Source organism: Rhinopithecus roxellana, chromosome 8, assembly GCF_007565055.1.
Source record: "Rhinopithecus roxellana isolate Shanxi Qingling chromosome 8, ASM756505v1, whole genome shotgun sequence".
Lineage (NCBI taxonomy): Eukaryota > Metazoa > Chordata > Mammalia > Primates > Cercopithecidae > Rhinopithecus > Rhinopithecus roxellana.
In genome coordinates, this window is record NC_044556.1 from 10,175,909 (window position 1) to 10,195,982 (window position 20,074).

Sequence of the window (20,074 nt, forward strand, 5' to 3'; positions counted from 1 at the left end):
TTCTCAGGGTCCTTTGTTTTAATTCTCCCTTATTCAAAGGACAAGAGGGCAGGGGTCCCTCCCTGCGGTGATGGGCACAGCCAAGCACATGGCACCCGACGCTGGACAGATGAAATTGGCAACCGCTGATCCATCACCTGCACTCATGGCCAGGGGCGGACACTGCACTTCACACAGGGCCCTGCAGGTGGCAGGAGGCAGACTTTGTGGTAGCAAGAGGTCGAGGGGCCTCTGGTGCCGCGGAGGAGGTGATAGGCTACTTGAGTGATTCGGGGGCTGCCAGGAAGCCGGAATCCAAGCTCAGGGGTTGCAGCAGGAACCACCCCTGTACCCTTGGTAAGGAGGGATGTTTGGCCACAGGACTTACCTGCAGGAGCAGAGCTGGAGGGGAGCTTGTGGTCAGGAGGTCTGAAGCCCTCCTGGCTTGCCCTAGAGGCAGCACGTGAGGTTGGACCCGCACTTCAAGACTTAGGCTTTGCTCCTCTTCATCCTCAACACCCGCATGGGCAGTGCCCCTGCCAGGTGACTCTTCCCACCCCTCTGGAGGTTTTGTCCTCAGCTCTTTGGTTCCAGGGTAACACATCTGGTCCCAATCTCTACCCTGAACTCCAGCCACCCTCCCCCTTTCTAAAACGGACTCAGCCCCACAGCGCACCTGCGATTCGGCTTACGAGACCACCATGCTCAGGCCCCACACACCCCTTCACCTCAACCTTTGACCTGTTTGTCATCCTGTGAAACATTCCAGAACCCAGGGCAGGTCCTCACTCCACTGTGACCCTGGGTCAGTCCCTGTTAGGGCAGGAGGGGCCGGGACACACTGGATCAGGTGGGTCTTAGATGAGATAAGAGGGGTCCCAAGGTGCTGGTTGTTGGTGCAGGGCTGGTCAGAACCACCCCATAGCACTCTTTCATAAAAAGGAGATGAAGGCCGGGTGCGGTGGCTCACGCCTGTAATCCCAGCACTTTGGGAGGCCAAGACAGCTGGACCATCTGAGGTCAGGAATTTGAGGCCAACATGGCAAAATCTCATCTCTACTAAAAATACAAAAAACATAAGCCAGGCGTGGCGGCTTATGTCTATAATGCCAGCTACTCGGGAGGCTGAGGCAGGAGAATCGCTTGAAGCTGGAAGGTGGAGGTTGCAGTGAGCCAAGATTGCGCCAGTGCACTCCAGCCTGGGTGACAAGAGTGAGACTCCATTTCAATAAATAAATAAATAATAAAAAGGAGATGCACGCTTACTTCCTCCCCAGCTTGCAATGCTGAGTGTGGGGGAGCGGGGGCAAACAGACAGCAAACGTGACGGTGTGGGGGAGGGTGCTGTGGTGAGGGGACAGATATTTCCAGGGGACAGGCCGGCTTTGTGTCTTGTGGGGTGTGTGGGGCACAGGGACAAGGGCTTCCCAGGCCAAGGGCTGTGCAGGCACCCAACATGCCCGGTGGGGGAGGGCTGAGGACCCAGCACTGCCCACTCTGAAGGGCCCAGGCAACAGGAGCCCTTCAAAGCTCTGGAAGCAGGGCTAAGCCTAGACAAAGCAGCCGACAGCCTCACACAAAGTGGACCAGGTAGGGACAGCCGGTTTCCCCCGACGCCCTTGCCCTTGACGTGGGATCTGGACTGGCCTCGCTTCCATGCGTGAAATTCCTGTCTTTCTCCAAATGGCAGGCATCAGGGAAGCCTTTTGTATTCACATAGCAAACCTCTCTGGATCAGGAGACAGACGATAGCAGAGGGAGAGGTGGAAACCAGAATTAAGCCGCAGCCTTTAAGGCACTTGGCTCAGGACATCAGTTGGTGGGTGGGACACCTTTGCGTCGAAGCCCAGTGTGGGGACTGAGCTCTTCATGTGGACAGTTCTTGCCCTTCTAACTGGATGTTAACCTCTCGAGGCATAGTCCTTGGCTCTAGACTCATTTAGCCCATCTTTTTGTTTTGTTTTTTGAAAGAGACAAAGTCTCGCTCTGTCGCTCAGGCTGGATGGAGTGCAGTGGCGCGACCTTAGCTCGCTGCAGCCTCCACCTCCTGGGCTCAAGCAATCCTCCCGCCTCCGCCTCCCAAGTAGCTATGTCCTGCCTTTTGACTCGGACACAAAACCGTGTGTATAAGCATTTGTGTATTTTATTGAATTTCCATTTGCACCTCCCTCAATGAGGGATCTCAGTACATGTTAGCTCACTGCTTACTACAGAACCCGGGGCTGTGCGGTCCCCCAAGTCTTCTTCAATCTTCCTGTTTAGCATCAGAATTTCTCTCCATTCCTGTATGTTGAGGAGCTATTTGGTGTTTAAACCCTGCGTGGTGTGTGTGGGCATTTAAGTGACTGAAGACGGAACCTAGTAGTTCTTGATCACACCCAGATTTTTACAAATTAAGTCCAGGAAACGGAAAACCAGGCTAAACATGGAAGAATCAATAAATGAAAGAAAATGAGCTATTCATTAATCTGCTTAGAGAATTCAAATCAGAGACCACAAAGATGGATTTCCAGCTGGGCACGGTGGCTCACGCCTATAATCCCAGCACCTTGGGAGGCTGAGACAGGCCGATCACCTGAGGTCAGGCGTTTGAGACCAGCCTGGGCAACATGGTGAAACCCCATCTCTACTAAAAATACAAAAAATTAGCCGGGCGTGGTGGTGGGTGCCTGTAATCCCAGCTACTTGGGAGGCTGAGGCAGGAGAATCGCTTGAACCCGGGAGGCGGAGGCTGCAGGGAGACGAGACTGCACCACTGCACTCCAGCCTGGGCGACAGAGCAAGACTCTGCCTCAAAAAGAAAGAAAAGATGGATTTCCTCATCCCGTTTGGTAATACAGGGAACGCAAGGAATTCTCTGAACGAGTCCACGTTGGCACATTAATGCTCCTCAGGCTTCTGACAAACGCAGGCATGGGTTTCTTTCCGCAGCTCCAGTGGCTGTTGGATAATTACGAAACTGCGGAAGGTGTGAGTCTCCCCCGAAGTTCTCTTTACAACCACTACCTTCGGCACTGCCAGGAGCACAAGCTGGACCCGGTGAATGCCGCCTCCTTCGGGAAGCTGATCCGTTCTGTGTTTATGGGGCTGAGGACACGGCGGCTGGGCACCAGGTGGGTAGACGACCCCCAGCCCACCTGTCCTTCCTCTTCCTTTCCCAAGAAATGGAGCTTTTGGGAAAATGCCAGGCTTCCGCCTCCTGTCCAGGTGTCCTGATTTGCAGCCACCCCTGGAGTGCTTGCAGGTACTTTCAGTTGGCGGCAGCCTTGGCTGTGGCCAGGCGTAGCCCGCGGCATTGGCTTTAGAAGCTGGTGATGGGACATGGAGGTCACTCTGGTTTTCTCTCTCCTTTTGAAATTTCCCAAACAATACATTTGTTTGTTTGTTTGTTTGTTTGTTTGTTTAGAGCAGCCTCTGGGCCAGGTGTCATGGTGCACGCCTGAAATCGCAACAGTTTGGGAGGCCGAGGCAAGAGGATCACTTGAGACTAGGAGTTCAAGACCAGCCTGGGCAACATAGCAAGACCTCATCTCTACAAAAACATTAAAAATTAGCCAGGCATAGTGGTGCACACCTATTTGCACACCTGTAATTTCACCTATTTGGGAAGCTGAGAGGGGAGAAGCACTTGAGCCCAGGAGGTTGAGGCTGTGGTGAGCCACAGTTGCACCACTGCACTCCAACCTGGGCAACAGAGCAAGACCCTGTGTCAAACAAACAAACAGACAAACAAAATGTAGCCTCTGGTTTATCCAGCAAAGCTGGATTTACCATTTACTGGTTTTTTGTTTTTGAGACAGAGTCTTGCTCTGTTGCCCAGGCTGGAGTGCAGTGGCATCACCTCGGCTCCCTGCAGCCTCCACCTCCTGGGTTCAGCTGATTCTCCTGCCTCAGCCTCCCGAGTAGGTGGGACCACAGGCGCCCGCCACCACGCCCAGCTAGTTTTTTGCATTTTTAGTAGAGACAGGGTTTCACCGTGTTAGCCAGGATGGTCTCGATCTCCTGACCTTGTGATCCACCCGCCTCGGCCTCCCAAAGTGCTGGGATTGCAGGCGTGAGCCACCGCACCCAGCCGAGGCTGGAGCATTTCTTGAACCTGGGAGGTTGCAGTGAGCCGAGATCACACTACTGCACTCCAGCCTGGGCAACAGAGTAAGGCGCTGTCTCAAAAATATAGTAATAAAAGAAAAAGAAATAAAAAGAAAGGACCCAGGTGCTTCCTGCGTGTCCTTGTTGCCAGCTCTGGAGAAATGGCATCCTGTGAGCTGGTATCTCCACAGCCATGTCTGTGGGTTAGTGCTTCTCTCCTGTAAGGACTCTGAGCTGTTTTCTGAGCTCAATTGTTTAAAACCCTCTGATCATCATTCTCCTGTAATAAACTAATGTAATGGTTCCCAAACTGTGCCTTTTTCCAAAATGTGTTACTAGATGACTGAAAGGGATAGGGAAGAGTTGTTAATAATAATAATGGTAATAATAATAGAGATAGGCCATGTGGAGCTCAGCAAAGCTGACCTGGTGTTCTCCACACAGGACTTGTCCAAGCCTGTATTATACTAGCCTGTGAGAGAGGACTCTCCATGACAAAGGTATTAGGTGCAGAATTCCTTCATCACATTCCTCATGCAGTTCAGGAAATGCTGAACCAGAGAGGCCAAAGTGAAAGGCCAAAAAAGAGTACCTACCTTCCGAGTGTGGCGGCTCACGCCAGCAATCCCAGCTACTCAGAGGCTGCGGCAGGAGGATCACTTGAGCTCAGGAGGTCAAGGCTACAGTGAGTGGTGATTGCACCACTACACTCCAGCCCAGGTGACAGAGTGAGACCCTGTCTCTAAAAAAAAAGAGAGAGAAGAGGCCAGGCGCGGTGGCTCACGCCTGTAATCCCCGCACTTTGAGAGGCCAAGGTGGGAGGATCGCTTGAGCCCAGGAGTTTGAGACCAGCCTGGCCAACATGGCGAAACCCTGTCTCCACTAAAAATACAAAAATTAGCTAGGCATTATGGCCCACACCTGTCATCCCAGCTACTCGGGAGGCTGAGGCAGGCGAATCTCTTAAACCCAGGAGGCAGAGATTGCAGTGAGCTCAGATGGCACCCCTGCACTCCAGCCTGGGCGACAGAGTGAGATTCTGTCTCAGAAAAAAAAAAAAAAAAAGAAGAAGTAAGAAAGAAAAAGAATCCCAGCCTATCTTGTTGTTCAGGACGTCGGCAAAGGGAGCTGACCCTGGGATGTTTGGTTTCCAGGGGCAACTCGAAGTACCATTACTATGGGATTCGTCTGAAGCCAGACTCTCCGCTGAACCGGCTGCAGGAGGACACGCAGTACATGGCCATGCGGCAGCAGCCCATGCATCAGAAGCCCAGGTGCGTGCCCGGGCCGAGCTGGGCGGGGCTGGCTTTCCCCTGGAGCACGGAGGGAGAGGTGTTTCTCCAACGTGAAATGAACTCATCATAACTCCCTAGTCTCCAGCATCCTGGGAAAGCCAAGGTATCCCCCTCCGCTGAGAATGAGGTGAGTCTAGCAGGAGACACAGGAGGCTGGGATGCAACCTCCTCCAGCTAACTGTTTTCAGACTTTTGTTTAGACCATTTAAAACTGTTTTTAACAGACTTCATTTTTTAGAGTCATTCTAGGTTCACAGCAAAATTGAGTAGAAAGTACAGAGAGTTCTTCTACACCCCCAGCGCCGCTCCCCGCCGCCTCTCCCACCATCCGCCTCCCCCACCACCATCCGCCTCCCCCACACAGCGGTGCATTGGTTACAACTCATGACCCTCCATGGAGCCAGCATCACCCCCCAGAGTCCACAGTCGACATCAGGGCTCACTCTTGGTGTTGCATTCTACAGTTTGGACAAACCTATAATGACATGTGCCCCCCATCACAGTGTCACACAGAGTCCTTTCACAGCCCTAAAAATCTGCCACATTTTGCCTACCCAGCTTTCCCTCCGTGCCCCCGTCTGTGGCAACTGCTAATCCTTTACCATCCACAGTTTTCCCCCTTACCCAGTGTCTTATAGTTGGAATCACAGACCCTTAATTTGTAAAACTTAGGAAGTAAAGAGAGAGAGTACTCTGCAAATAACCCAAGAAGCCAGGAGAAAGCAGCAGATGTGCTCAAGTCATGACTTCTTGACCTTTGGATCCAGTGGCTGGAAAGCCCTGGTCATTTTCTGGAATATCCTCTTCTCCAACCATCACAAACTTTCTCATCTTCTAAGGCAGGGCTCAGCAAACCTCTCCTGTAAAGAGCTGGACAGCAAATATCTTAGCCTTGCAGGCCAGACAGTCTCTGTCATGACTGTTCAATTTGGCTGCATCCTGAAAACAGCCACAGACAGCATGAAGATGATGGGTGTGGCTGTGTGCCAATAAAACTTTATTTATAAAAACAAGTAGCAGAAATGGCCTTCAGGCCATAGTTTGCTGGCCCCTGGTTTAGGGCACATTCAAATATTGCTGCCTCCTAGTGTGCCTTCACAAGTGCCCACCCTGAGAGCAGGGGCCGCATTGCAATAGCCCCATGTGGCACCTTCACACCTGGTGTGGGGCTCTCTGCACAGAGCCACCCATGTATGTGTGTATCTCAAAAACCCATTCCAGCTGCTCTGAGTCAGCCGGTGACTCCTGACCACACAGCCACTCCCAGGAGTTGGAGGTTCCAGGAGAGAGTTTCCCGAGCATTCCTTCTGTACCTCATTGTCTGCAGACACGGACTCTGGAGCTCGCTGCTGTTGTTCAGTTTGGGCCCCTGGCAAACACCTGTGAACCTGTGCTCCAGGCAATGTGTCATTTTAGGAGCAGCGACACACATTTCAGGGGGACAGGCTGATGCCATTTGCATTTGGAAGCCACAGCCTGAGCCTGTGTCTGTGTGATGCCCACAGCCTGCCCTGAGCCAGGTGGTTTACACACACCTCGCCGGCATGGCCTCCCACCTCCCTGTAGGCCTTGCCCCGCTTTGTATTTGAGGAGGGAGGCTCCCCAGAGATGGTCCGGCTCAGGCCAGCCCCCTCCCTACCACACACCGGACTTCCAGGAGCCCAGCACCTGGAAAGCCTTCCTTGAGTGTTTCTCAGCGCTGCCTGCACAGGCTGCCACCACTGTCTGGCTCAAAATGAAAGTCTCAGAACTTCTGGGATTGCACCAATAATAAGATGTTTGTGATTCAAGCAAAGAATTCCTCCCCCTTCCCCCCCTTTTTTTTTTTTTGAGACTGACTTTTACTTTTGTTGCCCAGGCTGGAGTGTAGTGGTGCAATCTCGGCTCACCGCAACCTCCGCCTCCCGGGTTCAAGCGATTCTCCTGCCTCAGCCTCCTGAGTCACTGGGATTACAGGCAAGTGCCACTACGCCCAGCTAATTTTGTATTTTTAGTAGAGATGGGGTTTCTCCATGTTGGTCAGGCTGGTCTCGAACTCCCGACCTCAGGTGATCCACCCGCCTCGGCCTCCCAAATTTCTGGGATTACAGGCATGAGCCCCTGTGCCCGGCCAAGAATTTCACTTTTTTTCTGAGAGAGAAATGTTAGGGGGAAATATGTATCTATTTTCTCAAGTGTCCATTAACAAACTGTGGTTCATCCATATGATGGAATATTATTCAGCCTTAAAAAGGAGGAAATTCGGCCGGGCGTGGTGGCTCAAGCCTGTAATCCCAGCACTTTGGGAGGCCGAGGCGGGCAGATCATGAGGTCAGGAGATTGAGACCATCCTGGCTAACACGGTGAAAACCCGTCTCTACTAAAAATACAAAAATTAGCCGGGTGAGGTGGTGGGCACCTGTAGTCCCAGCTACTCGGAGGCTGAGGCGGGAGAATGGCATGAACCCGGGAGGCGGAGCTTGCAGTGAGCCGAGATCGTGCCACTGTACTCCAGCCTGGGCGACAGAGCAAGACTCCGTCTCAAAAAAAAAAAAAAAAAAAGGAGGAAATTCTATTCTGGGCACAGTGGCTCACGCCTGTAATCCCAGCACTTTGGGAGGCTGAGGCAGGCGAATCACGAGGTCAGGAGATTGAGACCATCCTGGCTAACACGGTGAAACCCCGTCTCTACTAAAAATACAAAAAATTAGCTGGACGCAATGGTGGGCGCCTGTAGTCCCAGCTACTCGGGAGGCTGAGGCAGGAGAATGGCGTGAACCCAGGAGGCGGAGCTTGCAGTGAGCAGAGATGGCACCACTGCACCAAGACTCCGTCTCAAAAAAAAAAAAAACAAGGAGGAGGAAATTCCAACACAGGCTACAACTCGGTGGACCTTGAGGACACAACGCTCAGTGAGACAGGCCAGTTGCAAAAGGACAAATCCTGTATGACCCCACTCCTAGGAGGTCCCTAGAGTCGTCAGATTCACAGAGACAGGGTGCCAGGGGCTGGGGACAGGGATGGGGAGTGAGTGTTTCATGGGGACAGAGCTTCAGTGTGGGAAGATGAACAAGTTCTGGAGATGACGATCGTAACGGTTGCACAGCCACGTGAATGTGCTTCATGCTGCTGAGCTGTGCACTCCAAATGGTTCCGATGGTAACTTTTGTGTTATGTGTATTTGACCGCAACTTGTAAACACCATACACGCACATGCCTGACTGAATCCTGCCCAGCCCCCACTCCTTGGGCCCACCCCCAGCAGGGCTGCTGGGCCTCACGGTGGCATGTGTGTTCCCGGCCTAGGTACCGGCCAGCCCAGAAGACGGACAGCCTTGGGGACAGCGGCTCCCACAGCAGCCTGCACAGCACTCCAGAACAGACCATGGCCGCGCAGAGCCAGCACCACCAGCAGTACATAGGTGAGAGGCCCGGACAGGCCCCACAGCGGGGCTCCCATCGGCTCGCCACACTCCTGGGTTTCAACACCAGTAGAACCAGTGGCATCTAAACGTCCGCTTCCGACAGTTTTCTTATGAGACACCTTTTCGGTCAAATAGAAAGTTCTCGATAGACCTTCTTTTTGACATCCCTGAGACTTTAGAATAATCAGCACATGCCAAAAAAAAATTAATATATAAAGTGACCATCAGAAAAATGAGAAAATAAAATCAAATGACCATCAGGAAGAACACTAGAGGACAGGCGGCTCATGCCCGTGACCCCAACACCTTGGGAGGCCAAGGCGGGAGGATCACTTGAGCTCAGGAGTTCAAGACCAGCCTGAGCAACATACTAAAAAATAAATAAATAAATAAATAATTAGCCAGGCATAGCAGCAAGCTCCTGTGGTCCCACCTATTCAGGAGGCTGAGAAAGGAAGCTCACTTGAGCCCAGAAGTTCGAGGCTGCAGTGAGCTGTGAACACGCCACTGCTCTCCAACCTGGGCGACAGAGCGAGACTCTGCCTTTCAAATTAAAGAAAAAAGAAAGAGTGCTAAATACTCTCTACTCAGGGTGCACCAGGATTTGCCTGCCATCTGGGCTTTCTTCCTTCTTGCCTGGAGCTTTCGGGGTGCTCCCAGTTCCCCAACATGAGGCGGTCTTGGCCTCCTCCCTGGGGACTGCTCAGGGGACAGCGTTCTCCTCCAGCTGGCCTAGTGGTGGTGCCATCTCTGCCCCAGGAAGGCCCTAACTCAGAACCTGCCATGAGGGAGGGCGGGGGGTTGGGGGACGGCCAAGGAAGGCTCACTGGTATCAGTATCGTGATTCAGGCGGGCTCTGTACACACTCAGCGGCTTCCATGCAGTTTATGATCTTTTTTGAGCCCAAACAGAACCCTCCTGGGTTGAGTCTCCTGCAGAGATTGAGGTGGGGTCAGGCCCATCTTCAGGAGATCACTGCAGGGACACTGTGGCTGGCCTTCTCCCTGAGATGTGCTACCCTGAGCTGGCTCTGTGGGTACTTGCTATGTGCCAGGGCTTGGACTCAGGGCTTTCTGTGTCTGCATATTTAATGTTCCTGGGAGGTGGTAATATTCTCTCCATTTTCTACCTGAGAAAACTGATGCTTACAAATTCCCTGACTGTGCTGGGTGCGGTGGCTCACGCCTGTAATCCCAGCACTTACAAATTCCCTGACTGTGCCGGGCGCGGTGGCTCATGCCTATAATCCCAGCACTTTGAGAAGCTAAAGCAGTCAGATCACTTGAGGTCGGGAGTTTGAGACCAACGTGGCCAACATGGCAAAACCCCATCTCTACCAAAAAAATTCAAAATTAGCCAGGCATGGTGGCACACGCCTGTAATCCCAAATACTCAAGAGGCTGAGACAGGAGAATCGCTTGAACCCAGGAGGAGGAGGTTGCAGTAAGCCAAGATCTTGCCACTGCACTCCAGCCTGGGTGACAGAGCGAGACTTTGTCTCAAAAAAAAAAAAAAAAAAAGGCCAGGCATGGTGGTTCACGCCTGTAATCCCAGCACTTTGGGAGGCCGAGGTGGGCGGGTCACCTGAGGTCAGGATTTCGAGACCAGCCTGGTCAAAACATGGCGAAATCCCGTCTCTACTAAAAAATGCAAAACTTAGCCGGCATTGTTGCGCACACCTGTAATCCCAGCTACCCGGGAGGTTGAGGCAGGAGAATCGCTTGAACCCAGGAGCTGGAGGTTGCAGTGAGCCGAGATCGTGCCACTGCACTCCAGCCTGGGCAACAGAGCAAGGCCCTGTCTCAAAAAAGAAAAACAAAAGAAATAAACAAATTCTCTGACTGCATGGGGTGGGGCAGAACATCTGTTTCTGGGCCCCCCATCCACCCATGGCCTTCCCGTTGTCCGCGGTTTCCTAAGAGCCCCGATTCTGATGTTCCCGTGTTCCTCCCCTAGATGTCTCCCACGTCTTCCCCGAGTTCCCAGCGCCCGACCTGGGCAGCGTCCTGCTGCAGGACGGCGTCACACTGCACGACGTCAAGGCCCTGCAGCTGGTGTACAGACGGCACTGCGAGGTGACCGCCCCAGCCCAGGCAGGCAGCTCCTATGTGTCCCTCCCGGGAACTGCCATCGTCGTTCAGGCCAGGGTCCCCAGCGTCCCCGGGTGATGCTGAGGAGACGGAGCCCCGAGCCCCCACAAGCATCCTCTCTGGAGCAGCAGCCCCTCCACATCCATGTCCATCGCCTGCTCCTCTCCTCTCTGTGGCCTCCCTTGGGATTCCAGGGCACCCCGCTGCAGCCCGGATCACGGCTGCTCACTTGACGTGTGCTGAGTGCACGTGATGGGCGCACGCACTCGTCTGTCTCACCGGTGCCTTCATTCCTAGGCGACTGTAGATGTGGTGATGAACCTCCAGTTCCACTACATCGAGAAGCTGTGGCTCTCCTTCTGGAACTCCAAGGCCTCCTCCAGTGACGGCCCCACCTCTCTTCCTGCCAGGTGACTGCCACACCCTGGCTGGGTTCACAGCCCCCCCCCAAGTCTTAACCCCCTGCTGACGTCCACAGGTAACCCATAAACAAAAGCATCAACTCTCCAAGAACTAGGGCTCAGACCCCTCTGCCTCCGTCCCTGTGATTTTTAGACTTGGTAGAGCTGGCTTGAAATTCACATTGCCATCTGCCCCTTTTCCAGGTCAGACCATTTGAATAGGGAGGATTTTAGAGGTGACCATGATGCAATCCCAAGTAGAAGTGACCCCAACCCATAGCTGCAGTGAGACGCAGTATGACAGTATGACCACTGGCAGGGGAGGGACAGCGTGGACCGCTGGGTGCAACACGGCGGGAGGGGACCCACTGAGCCTCAGGGACGGGGAGCAAAACCCCAGCCCCACCGTTGGGCAGAAGTCCCGCAGCCCAGCTATCTGGTCACTCCCGTGGCTGAGCGAGCCCAGCTGGGCCAGGCCACAGCTCACCTGTCTCCCCTCTCTCCACAGTGATGAAGACCCCGAGGGTGCCGTCCTGCCCAAGGACAAGCTCATCTCCCTGTGTCAATGCGACCCCATCCTCAGGTGGATGAGGAGCTGCGACCACATCCTCTACCAGGCGCTGGTGGAGATTCTCATCCCTGACGTGCTGAGGCCGGTCCCCAGTAAGTGATGCACGGTCCCGCCTGGTGCCGCTCCATCCTCTCTTCCTGCCTCCTCTGTCCTTTCTTACATGTACATCTTCAGCCACCTTGGACTATCGCTTTCACAGAAAACCCAAAAGGGGCCAGGCGCAGTGGCTCATGCCAGTGACCCCCGTACTTTGAGAGGATGAGGCAGACAGATCGCTTGAGCCCAGGAGTTTGAGACCAGCCTGGGCAACATAGTGAGACCTTATCTCTAAAAAAAAAAAAAAAAATTAGCTGGGGCCAGGCAATGTTGCTCACGTCTGTAATCTCAGCACTTTGGGAGGTGGAGGCGGGAGGATCATTTGAGGTCAGGAGTTTGAGACCAGTGTGACCAACATGGTGAAACCCCATCTCTACTAAAAATACAAAGATTTAGCTGGGCGCGGTGGCGCATGCCTGTAGTCCCAGCTACTAGGGAGGCTGAGCCAGGAGAATAGCTTTAACCCGGGAGGCAGAAGTTGCAGTGAGCCGAGATCACACCACTGCACTCAGCCTGATTCTGTCTCAAAAAAAAAAAAAAAAAAAATTGAGCTGGGCATGGTGGTGTGCGCCTGTAGCCCTAGCTACTCTGGAGGCTGAAGCAGAAGGATCACTTGAGCCCAGGAGCTTGAGACCAGCCTGTGCAACATAGTGAGACCCTGTTTCTAAAAAAACAAAAATTAACTGGGTGTGGTGTTGCATGCCTATCGTCCCAGCAACCCAGGAGGCTGAGGAAGGAGGATCACCTGAGCCCAGGAGGTCGAGGCTACAATGAGCTATGATCGCACCTCTGCACTCCAGCCTGGGCAACAGAGCGAGACCCTGTCTCAAAAAAAAAAAAAAATCCCTAAGCGAGAGCCGCTGTGGGCCGTGGAATGTGTGTCCTCTGGCGTGCATATTTGTCCTTGTCTCTGACTCGAGGGGAAGGTCACAGTGACTCTGGTGAGCTCTACCTGCTGTCAGGACACTGCCAAGAGTAGCCGGGCTGGGCTTGGTGCTTTCTGGAAGGTTCACTGGGGGTGTGCAGGCCGGCCTCTGGGAGTAGCCTACTTGCAGCCCTGGAGCCATCGCTGCGCGGGAAGCCTTGGCCCAGGGCCATGTGGGGTTGCTGCCCACCCTGGTCTTAGAGAGACCACCGGCCACCTTCCTCCAGCCTCCCTTAAGCCCCACAGTGACACTTCCTGAGTGCCACCCCCTATAGGAGGGGCAGAGACATAAACTTAGAAGCAGCAGCTGGGACGTGATCCTGGACTCCTGCAGCCTGTTAGGGTAGGGGCTGACCTTTTACCCCCAGCCAGACCCCACTTCCCAGCACCATAGGATTCCAGGAGACATTTACACCCCAGCGCCCCACCTGTGATTTCCCACAGGACTTGTGGGGGTGGGGAGAGAGTGATAGGCACAGTGAGGAAAGAAGCTAGGCCCACAGCAGGGCTCACTTGTGCCCTTGGAGACCTCCTAGGGCCTCCAGTTCCCGAGGCAGTGAGAGCATCCACCATGAGTGGGCCCTCAGTCGAGGCCCGTGCCAAGCTCCCCAAAACCCTGGGGGTCGTCAAGGAAGCTGGGCACAGAGGCCTCTCTTCATAAATCACAGCATCAGGACCACGGGCTGTGCCCCGCAGGCCATCCACAAACATCCGAGCCCATTAGTACCAGGCAGCTCTCCGTCCTGCTGAGTAAACTCTGTGCAACCTTTGCTGGAAGATGGGAAACAGCAAAAGTATCACACATTTGGCCTGGCCTTGCTGTCTGCCTGAAAACTGTTCAGGGCAATGCCTTGTTTGAGTTTCTACGTTATGGTGGGAGTTTGGGGTATCTTTCCTTTTGCATTTTAAAATATTTTTCTGTTTTCTTTTTTCTGTTTCTTTTTTTTAGACAGAGTTTCACTCTTGTCACTCAGGCTGGAGTGCAGTGGCGTGATCTTGGCTCACTGCAGTCTTTGCCTCCCGGGTTCAAGTGATTCTCCTGCCTCAGCCTCCCGAGTAGCTGGGATTACAGGCACCCACCACCACGCCCAGATAATTTTTGTATTTTTAGTACAGATGGGGTTTCACCATGTTGGCCAGGCTGGTCTCGAACTCCTGACCTCAGGTGATCTGCCCACCTCAGCCTCCCAAAGTGCTGGGATTACAGGCGTGAGCCACCACGCTAGTCTTTTTTTTTTTTTTTTTTAACAGTCTTACTATTTGTTTCTTATTGTAAGCCACTTTAAAATAAATTAGGAAGTTGGTAGAATGTATTTACGTGTGTGTGTGTGTGTGTGTATGTGTTTGTGTCAAGGCTTCTCTCCCTTGGCACTGTTGATATCTGGGGCTGGATCGTTCTCTGGGGTGGGGCCATCCTGGGCACTGCGAGGTGCTGAGAAGCATCCGTGGCCTCCACCCACTCCATGCCTGAGGCGCCCCGCATGATGACCGTTCACAACCCCAGACAGCACCGTGTCCCTGGGGAGAACTGCCCCCTGTGAGACCCACATAGGCAGTGGGTGGTGACCAGCAGCACTGGGCCACGCCCAGTTCTTCCCGTGTCTAAGTGTCCTCGGTTCCCCCGGCCTCTGTGGCTTGTTCTTCTTGGTGGTGATTGTCATCGCACTTGGGCCAGCTCTTACATTGAATGCTGATTTCCAATGTCCAGTCACTGCCTTTCCCCCTGGTAATATCATGGTCTGTATCCCCCAGGTACCTTGACACAGGCCATCCGTAACTTTGCCAAGAGCTTGGAAGGCTGGTTGACAAATGCCATGAGCGACTTCCCACAACAGGTCATCCAGACCAAGGTATGTCCGGGGTGGGGCCTGGGCTCCCCAACTATGGCTGGGAGGGGCTCCACTCCAGGAGAGCATGAGGACCACTGTGTCCCGGAGAGCGCTGGCTTCGTCCCTGTGTCATGAGAGTAATCGGTCCCTTAAGGAAGCCCTGAGCACACAGTCGATGATGCATCAGTGCTGGCAGGAAGGGGAACAACAGAAGATGTCATTTGATGTCATATCTTTGAGTCAGTTCAGAACAGATAGTGTGTTTCTGTGCTCATCTTATTAGGGAAATTTAATCTCCTTGCTGTGACTCTTATTGCTATAATCTTGGCCACAAATCAATCGAATTTGAAATGTAGAACCTTGGCCGACTTGTGGAAAAGAGAGTGATTACCCACCGTTCTCATGAGCATTCTTTTTTTTTTTTTTTTTTTTTTTTTGAGACAGAGCCTCACTCTGTCTCCCAGGTTCAAGCGAGTCTCCTGCCTCGGCCTCCCGAATAGCTGGGATTACAGGCGCCCACCACCACACCTGGCTAATTTTTTTGTATTTTTAATAGAGATAGGGTTTCGCCATGCTGGCCAGGCTGGTCTCGAACTCCTGACCTCAGGTGATCCACCTGCTTCGGCCTCCCAAAGTGCTGGGATTACAGGCGTGAGCCACCGCACCCAGCCATCATGAGCATTTCTTGAAGGGCTCTTGGGTGAAACGGAGGCAGCTACAGGGCACCCGCCTGCTCTTTGGAATTGATCTGTTAGGCAGTGGTGCAAGCATTGATCAGGTCATTGTTAAAAATTCAGATTCAGGGCCGGTGCAGTGGTTCACACCTGTAATCCCAGCACTTTGGGAGCCCAAGACAGGAGGATCATTTGAGGCCAAGAGTTGGAGATCAGCCTGGGCAACAAGCAAGACCCCATCTCTTAATAAAATAAGATTCCCAGGCCACACCCACTAAAAGTCTGACCCTATAGCACCCAGGAATCTGTGGTCTCAATAGCCCCTCCAGAGAGCCACAAGGACTCTAGAAGTGGTCATGGTGCCAGTTGTGAATTCTAACTCAGCGGGACATGGGCTTCGGTTAGCGACGCGTGCGATGCACCGGCGAGGTCTCTGCTTCACTGATTCTCACCCACTGGGTCCCTAAGAATAGCAGGGGGTTCCCTCTTCCCTGCCCAGGTTGCTGTTTCCTGCTCCCTGCTCCCTGTGTTGTCCCTGAGCCCTGGCACCCCTGCAAGGAGCGCGGCGGAACAGGCTCTTCCCTGTGAACCCTGCTCACCACGCGCCCTGGCTTACAGGTGGGCGTCGTCAGTGCCTTTGCCCAGACGCTGCGGCGCTACACATCCCTCAACCACCTGGCGCAGGCGGCCCGGGCGGTGCTGCAGAACACGTCCCAGATCAACCAGATGCTCAGCGACCTCAACCGCGTGGACTTTGCCAATGTGCAGGTGACCTCCTCCACGCCGTCCCCAGGGCCTGGGCTTCCCACCCTCCAGCAAAACCAGCAAACCCACCGAGTGGAGCCCATGGCAAAACCTGGCCCCCTGCCCCGAGCCTGGCCACAGTTCTGTTGCATGACACGGGTCCCAGGCCAAAGCCCACCCACGGCCCCCAGCTCTCTCTACTCCATCATCTCTCAGGGCCCTCTGGCGTCCAGGTGCTGTGACCAACACTCCTGCTCATTTTCCTCACAAAGGCTCCTGGTTTCCAGGATCCTGGCACCACGTTGACCTCCCTGTGGCCATTTTCCTGACTCTGTCCCCTGGGCTTGGCAAAGTGCCAGCCCACAGCGGATTCAGAGCTATGCTTATTTCAGGCCCTGGGTTTACCCATTAAGTAAATAAATGCACACACACAGTTAGAAGTCATCCTTTTAAAACAAAAACGAAACGAAGACCTCGTATAGCAGGAGCTTTGATCCAGAAAGACCCGGGTATGAGTCCCCGGAAGCCGGTTGGATCCCCCTTGGCTCTCTATTCTGCCCCTGTTATGGGAGACACAGGGTTTGGCTTGCAGCTGTCAAGGTCAAGGACGAGGAGGCTCAAGCACAGCGCGACGTCCCGCCCTGAGCATGGCTAGGTCTGGGAGGGCTGCCGTGGCTGGGGTCTGTGTTGCTGACACTGGCCTCCACCCCGCCCACAGGAGCAGGCCTCGTGGGTGTGCCAGTGTGAGGAGAGTGTGGTGCAGCGGCTGGAGCAGGATTTCAAGCTGACCCTGCAGCAGCAGAGCTCCCTGGACCAGTGGGCCAGCTGGCTGGACAGCGTGGTCACCCAGGTCCTGAAGCAGCACGCTGGCAGCCCCAGCTTTCCCAAGGCCGCCCGGCAGTTCCTGCTGAAATGGTCCTTTTACAGGTTAGTCCTGCCAGACCTCCGAGAGAATACTGGTGGGTGGGGGCTCCGAGGCCAACTTCTAAGGGGTAGCTCGGCTGGTGAGCTCAGAGAAAAACAGGGCTCAGCAGAGTTCCAGCAGTGCCTGAACCCCCAAAAAACAAGTACCTGGCTGGGGGCCTCACTCGTGACCAGCGGCTCCCAGGGGCAGGCCCAGAAGGTGACCGTAGCCTAAAAACTAAATTGCAAGTTCTGCAGACAGAAATAATGACTGTGGGCTGGGCATGGCGGCTCATACCTATAATCCCACCACTTTGGGAGGCCAAGGCAGGAGGACGGCTTGAGACCTGAAGTTCGAGACTGCCCTGGGGAAAATACCAGGACCTCTACAAAAAGTTAAACAACTTGTCTGGGTGTGGTGCCATGTGCCTGTGGTCCCACATACTTGGGAGGCTGAGGTGGGAGGATCCTTGAGCCCTGGCGGTCCAGACTGCAGTAAGCCAAGATTGCACCACTGCACTCCAGCCTGAGTGACAGAGCAAGACCCCATCTCTAAGGGGAAAAAAAAAAAAGCTGTCTCAGAACTGAAGGGCACAAGTCTCCAAACTGAGAAAGCTGCTGACTTTCCCCAGGGAGGCTCCGGGTGAAATTTCAAAACACCAAGCTTGAAAAACAGCCATAAAAGCTTCCAGAGAGAAAGCGACAGGCTGGGGATGGGAGCAGCATTAGACTTCTGAACAATGTGCAGACACCTGGAAGGCAGTAGAGCGATGTCCTGAGAGTTCTGATGGGAAATTATTTCCAAGGCTACAAACCTACCCTGTGCAGACCAGGGCAGGGGAGCCAAGGCTTCCAGAGGGATCGTCCCCAGGAAAGGCACCAAGATGCCTCCTGCAGTTCTATCAGGAGTTTTAGTCTCATGAGTACATGGAAAAGTGAGCATTTTTTAAAAAAGAGCCAGTTATTACCCCAGGAAAACACAAAGCTGTTCTGTGGCTGACAGGCCCGCATGACCCAGCGCATGGATGAGCTATGGCCACAGGGCCAAATTGTTATCCCCACCTGTATTAGTCCATTCCCACACTGCTGATACAGACATACCCAAGACTGGGTAATTTATAAAGAAAAATAGGTTTAATGGACTTACGGTTCCACATGGCTGGGGAGGCCTCACAGTCATAGCAGAAGGCCAAGGAAGAGCAAAGGCACATCTTACATGGTGGCAGGCAAGGGAGTGTGTGCAGGAGAACTCCCCTTTATAAAACTATCAGATCTCATGAGACTTATTCACTCTCAAGAGAACAGCATGGGAAACATCTGCCCCCATGATTCAATTACCTCCCACCGGGTCCCTCCCACAACACATGGGGATCATTGTAATTCAAGGTGAAATTTGGGTGGGGACACAGAGCCAAACCATATCACTGCCCTAGCCCATTGTGCAAATAAAGTTTTATTGGAACCTCAGCCACACGCATTCATTCACAGATCAGCTACAGCTGTCAATGCAAACAGAACAGTGTGACTGTTGGGCACAAAGCTGACAGTATTTACTATCTGGCAAGCATGAAAATGAGTTTGCCTGGCTGGGTGCAGTGGCTCATGCCTGTAATCCCCACACTTTGGGAGGCTGTGGTGGGCAGATCACTTGGGGTCAGGAGTTCAAGACCAGACTGGCCAACATGGCAAAACCCCATCTCTACTAAAAATATAAAAAAGTCAGGTGTGGTGGCCAGTACCTGAAATCCCAGCTACTTGGGAGGCTTAGGCAGGAGAATCTCTTGAATCCGGGAGGCAGAGGTTGCAGTGGGCCAAGATCATGCCATTGCACTCCAGCCTGGGCAACAAGAGCCAAACTCTGTCTCAGTTAAAAAAAAAAAAAAAAAAAAAAAAAAAAAAAAAAAAAAAAAATTTGCCAACCCCTCAGCTGACCAGCCAGCACCTCCCTTTTCTCAGCTCCCTCCTTACACACTCCCCTGGCCACGCTGCTTCAGGGCCTTTCCACCTGCCCCTCTTTCCTGGAACATCTTTCCCCCAGACAGCCATGCAGAGAAACCCATCATCTGCAGAGAAACGCCCCACCCCCAGCCTCTGTAAATAAGACGGCCCATTCTGTCCCACCTTCCATGCCCATGCCCTGCTTTTCTCCTGGCACTGATCGTCACCTGTCTGTCGTCATCTGTTCACTTGTCTGTTGTCTGTCTCCTGTATGATCAGGCACGCTACCTGAGTGCCGGGACCTCGCTTCTGTTTAAATGCTGGCTGAATGAATGAATGAGAGGAACCACATGCCTAACAGACTGCGCGGCTCTGCCATGGGCCTAGCACACCACTGCCACATAACAGAAACACCAGTGTAGCCAGAAATTACAACAAAGCCACACTGGGGTAATGAAGGAGGAAGAGCAAGGGAAGAGACAGTGTAGGGATGCCGATGCCTGTCTCCATGGACAGAGGGAAGGTTGCAAGTGGAAGAATCGAGAAGAGCAGAGTGAGCGCAGGACTGAGGTACCTGCCAGCCAAAGAAGAGCACAGCTCAGAGCTGGAGGGGATCGGGGTCACGTCTGCAAGGTGGGGGTGCTCTTCACAAGGGAGACTGAGACACTTCCACTTCATTCTCTTGTTTGTTTGTTTGTTTTTTGAGACAGAGTCTCGCTCTGTCACCAGGCTGGAGTACAGTGGTGCAATCTCGGCTCATTGCAACCTCCGCCTCCTGGGTTCAAGCAATTCTCATGCCTCAGCCTTCTGAGTAGCTGGGATTACAGGCGCCTGCCAGCATGCCTGGCTAATTTTTGTATTTTTAGTAGAGATGGGGTTTCACCACGTTGGCCAGGTTGGTCTCGAACTCCTGACCCCAAGTGATCTGCCCACCTTGGCCTCCTAAAGTACTGGGATTACAGGCGTGAGCCACCGTGCCCAGCCCCTTTTGGTCTTATATTGATCCTTCAGGTCAGGGGCCGCCTCTCCTGGAAAGAACCAGGTAGTATTTGCAGCCATCCTAGGAAAGACAATATAGGAACGGGCATGACGCGTGCCAGTGAAACTGTTTGTGGACACCAACATGTGAATTTCAT

At 53.4% G+C, this 20,074-nt stretch overlaps 1 protein-coding gene across 7 annotated transcripts in view; it reads left to right on the forward strand.

Moving 5' to 3' along the window:
• The window catches only part of RFX2 (regulatory factor X2), a 128,868-nt gene that overhangs the window by 104,092 nt on the left and 4,702 nt on the right, over positions 1-20,074 (forward strand). For all 7 annotated transcript variants that reach the window (XM_030936197.1, XM_030936200.1, XM_030936194.1 and 4 more), the window contains 9 exons: positions 2,911-3,092; positions 5,223-5,342; positions 8,649-8,764; positions 10,724-10,842; positions 11,155-11,267; positions 11,767-11,921; positions 14,603-14,700; positions 15,972-16,121; positions 16,816-17,024. In XM_030936197.1, coding sequence (XP_030792057.1) covers positions 2,911-3,092; positions 5,223-5,342; positions 8,649-8,764; positions 10,724-10,842; positions 11,155-11,267; positions 11,767-11,921; positions 14,603-14,700; positions 15,972-16,121; positions 16,816-17,024 — 1,262 coding nt within the window. The remainder of the gene's footprint in view (positions 1-2,910; positions 3,093-5,222; positions 5,343-8,648; positions 8,765-10,723; positions 10,843-11,154; positions 11,268-11,766; positions 11,922-14,602; positions 14,701-15,971; positions 16,122-16,815; positions 17,025-20,074) is intronic.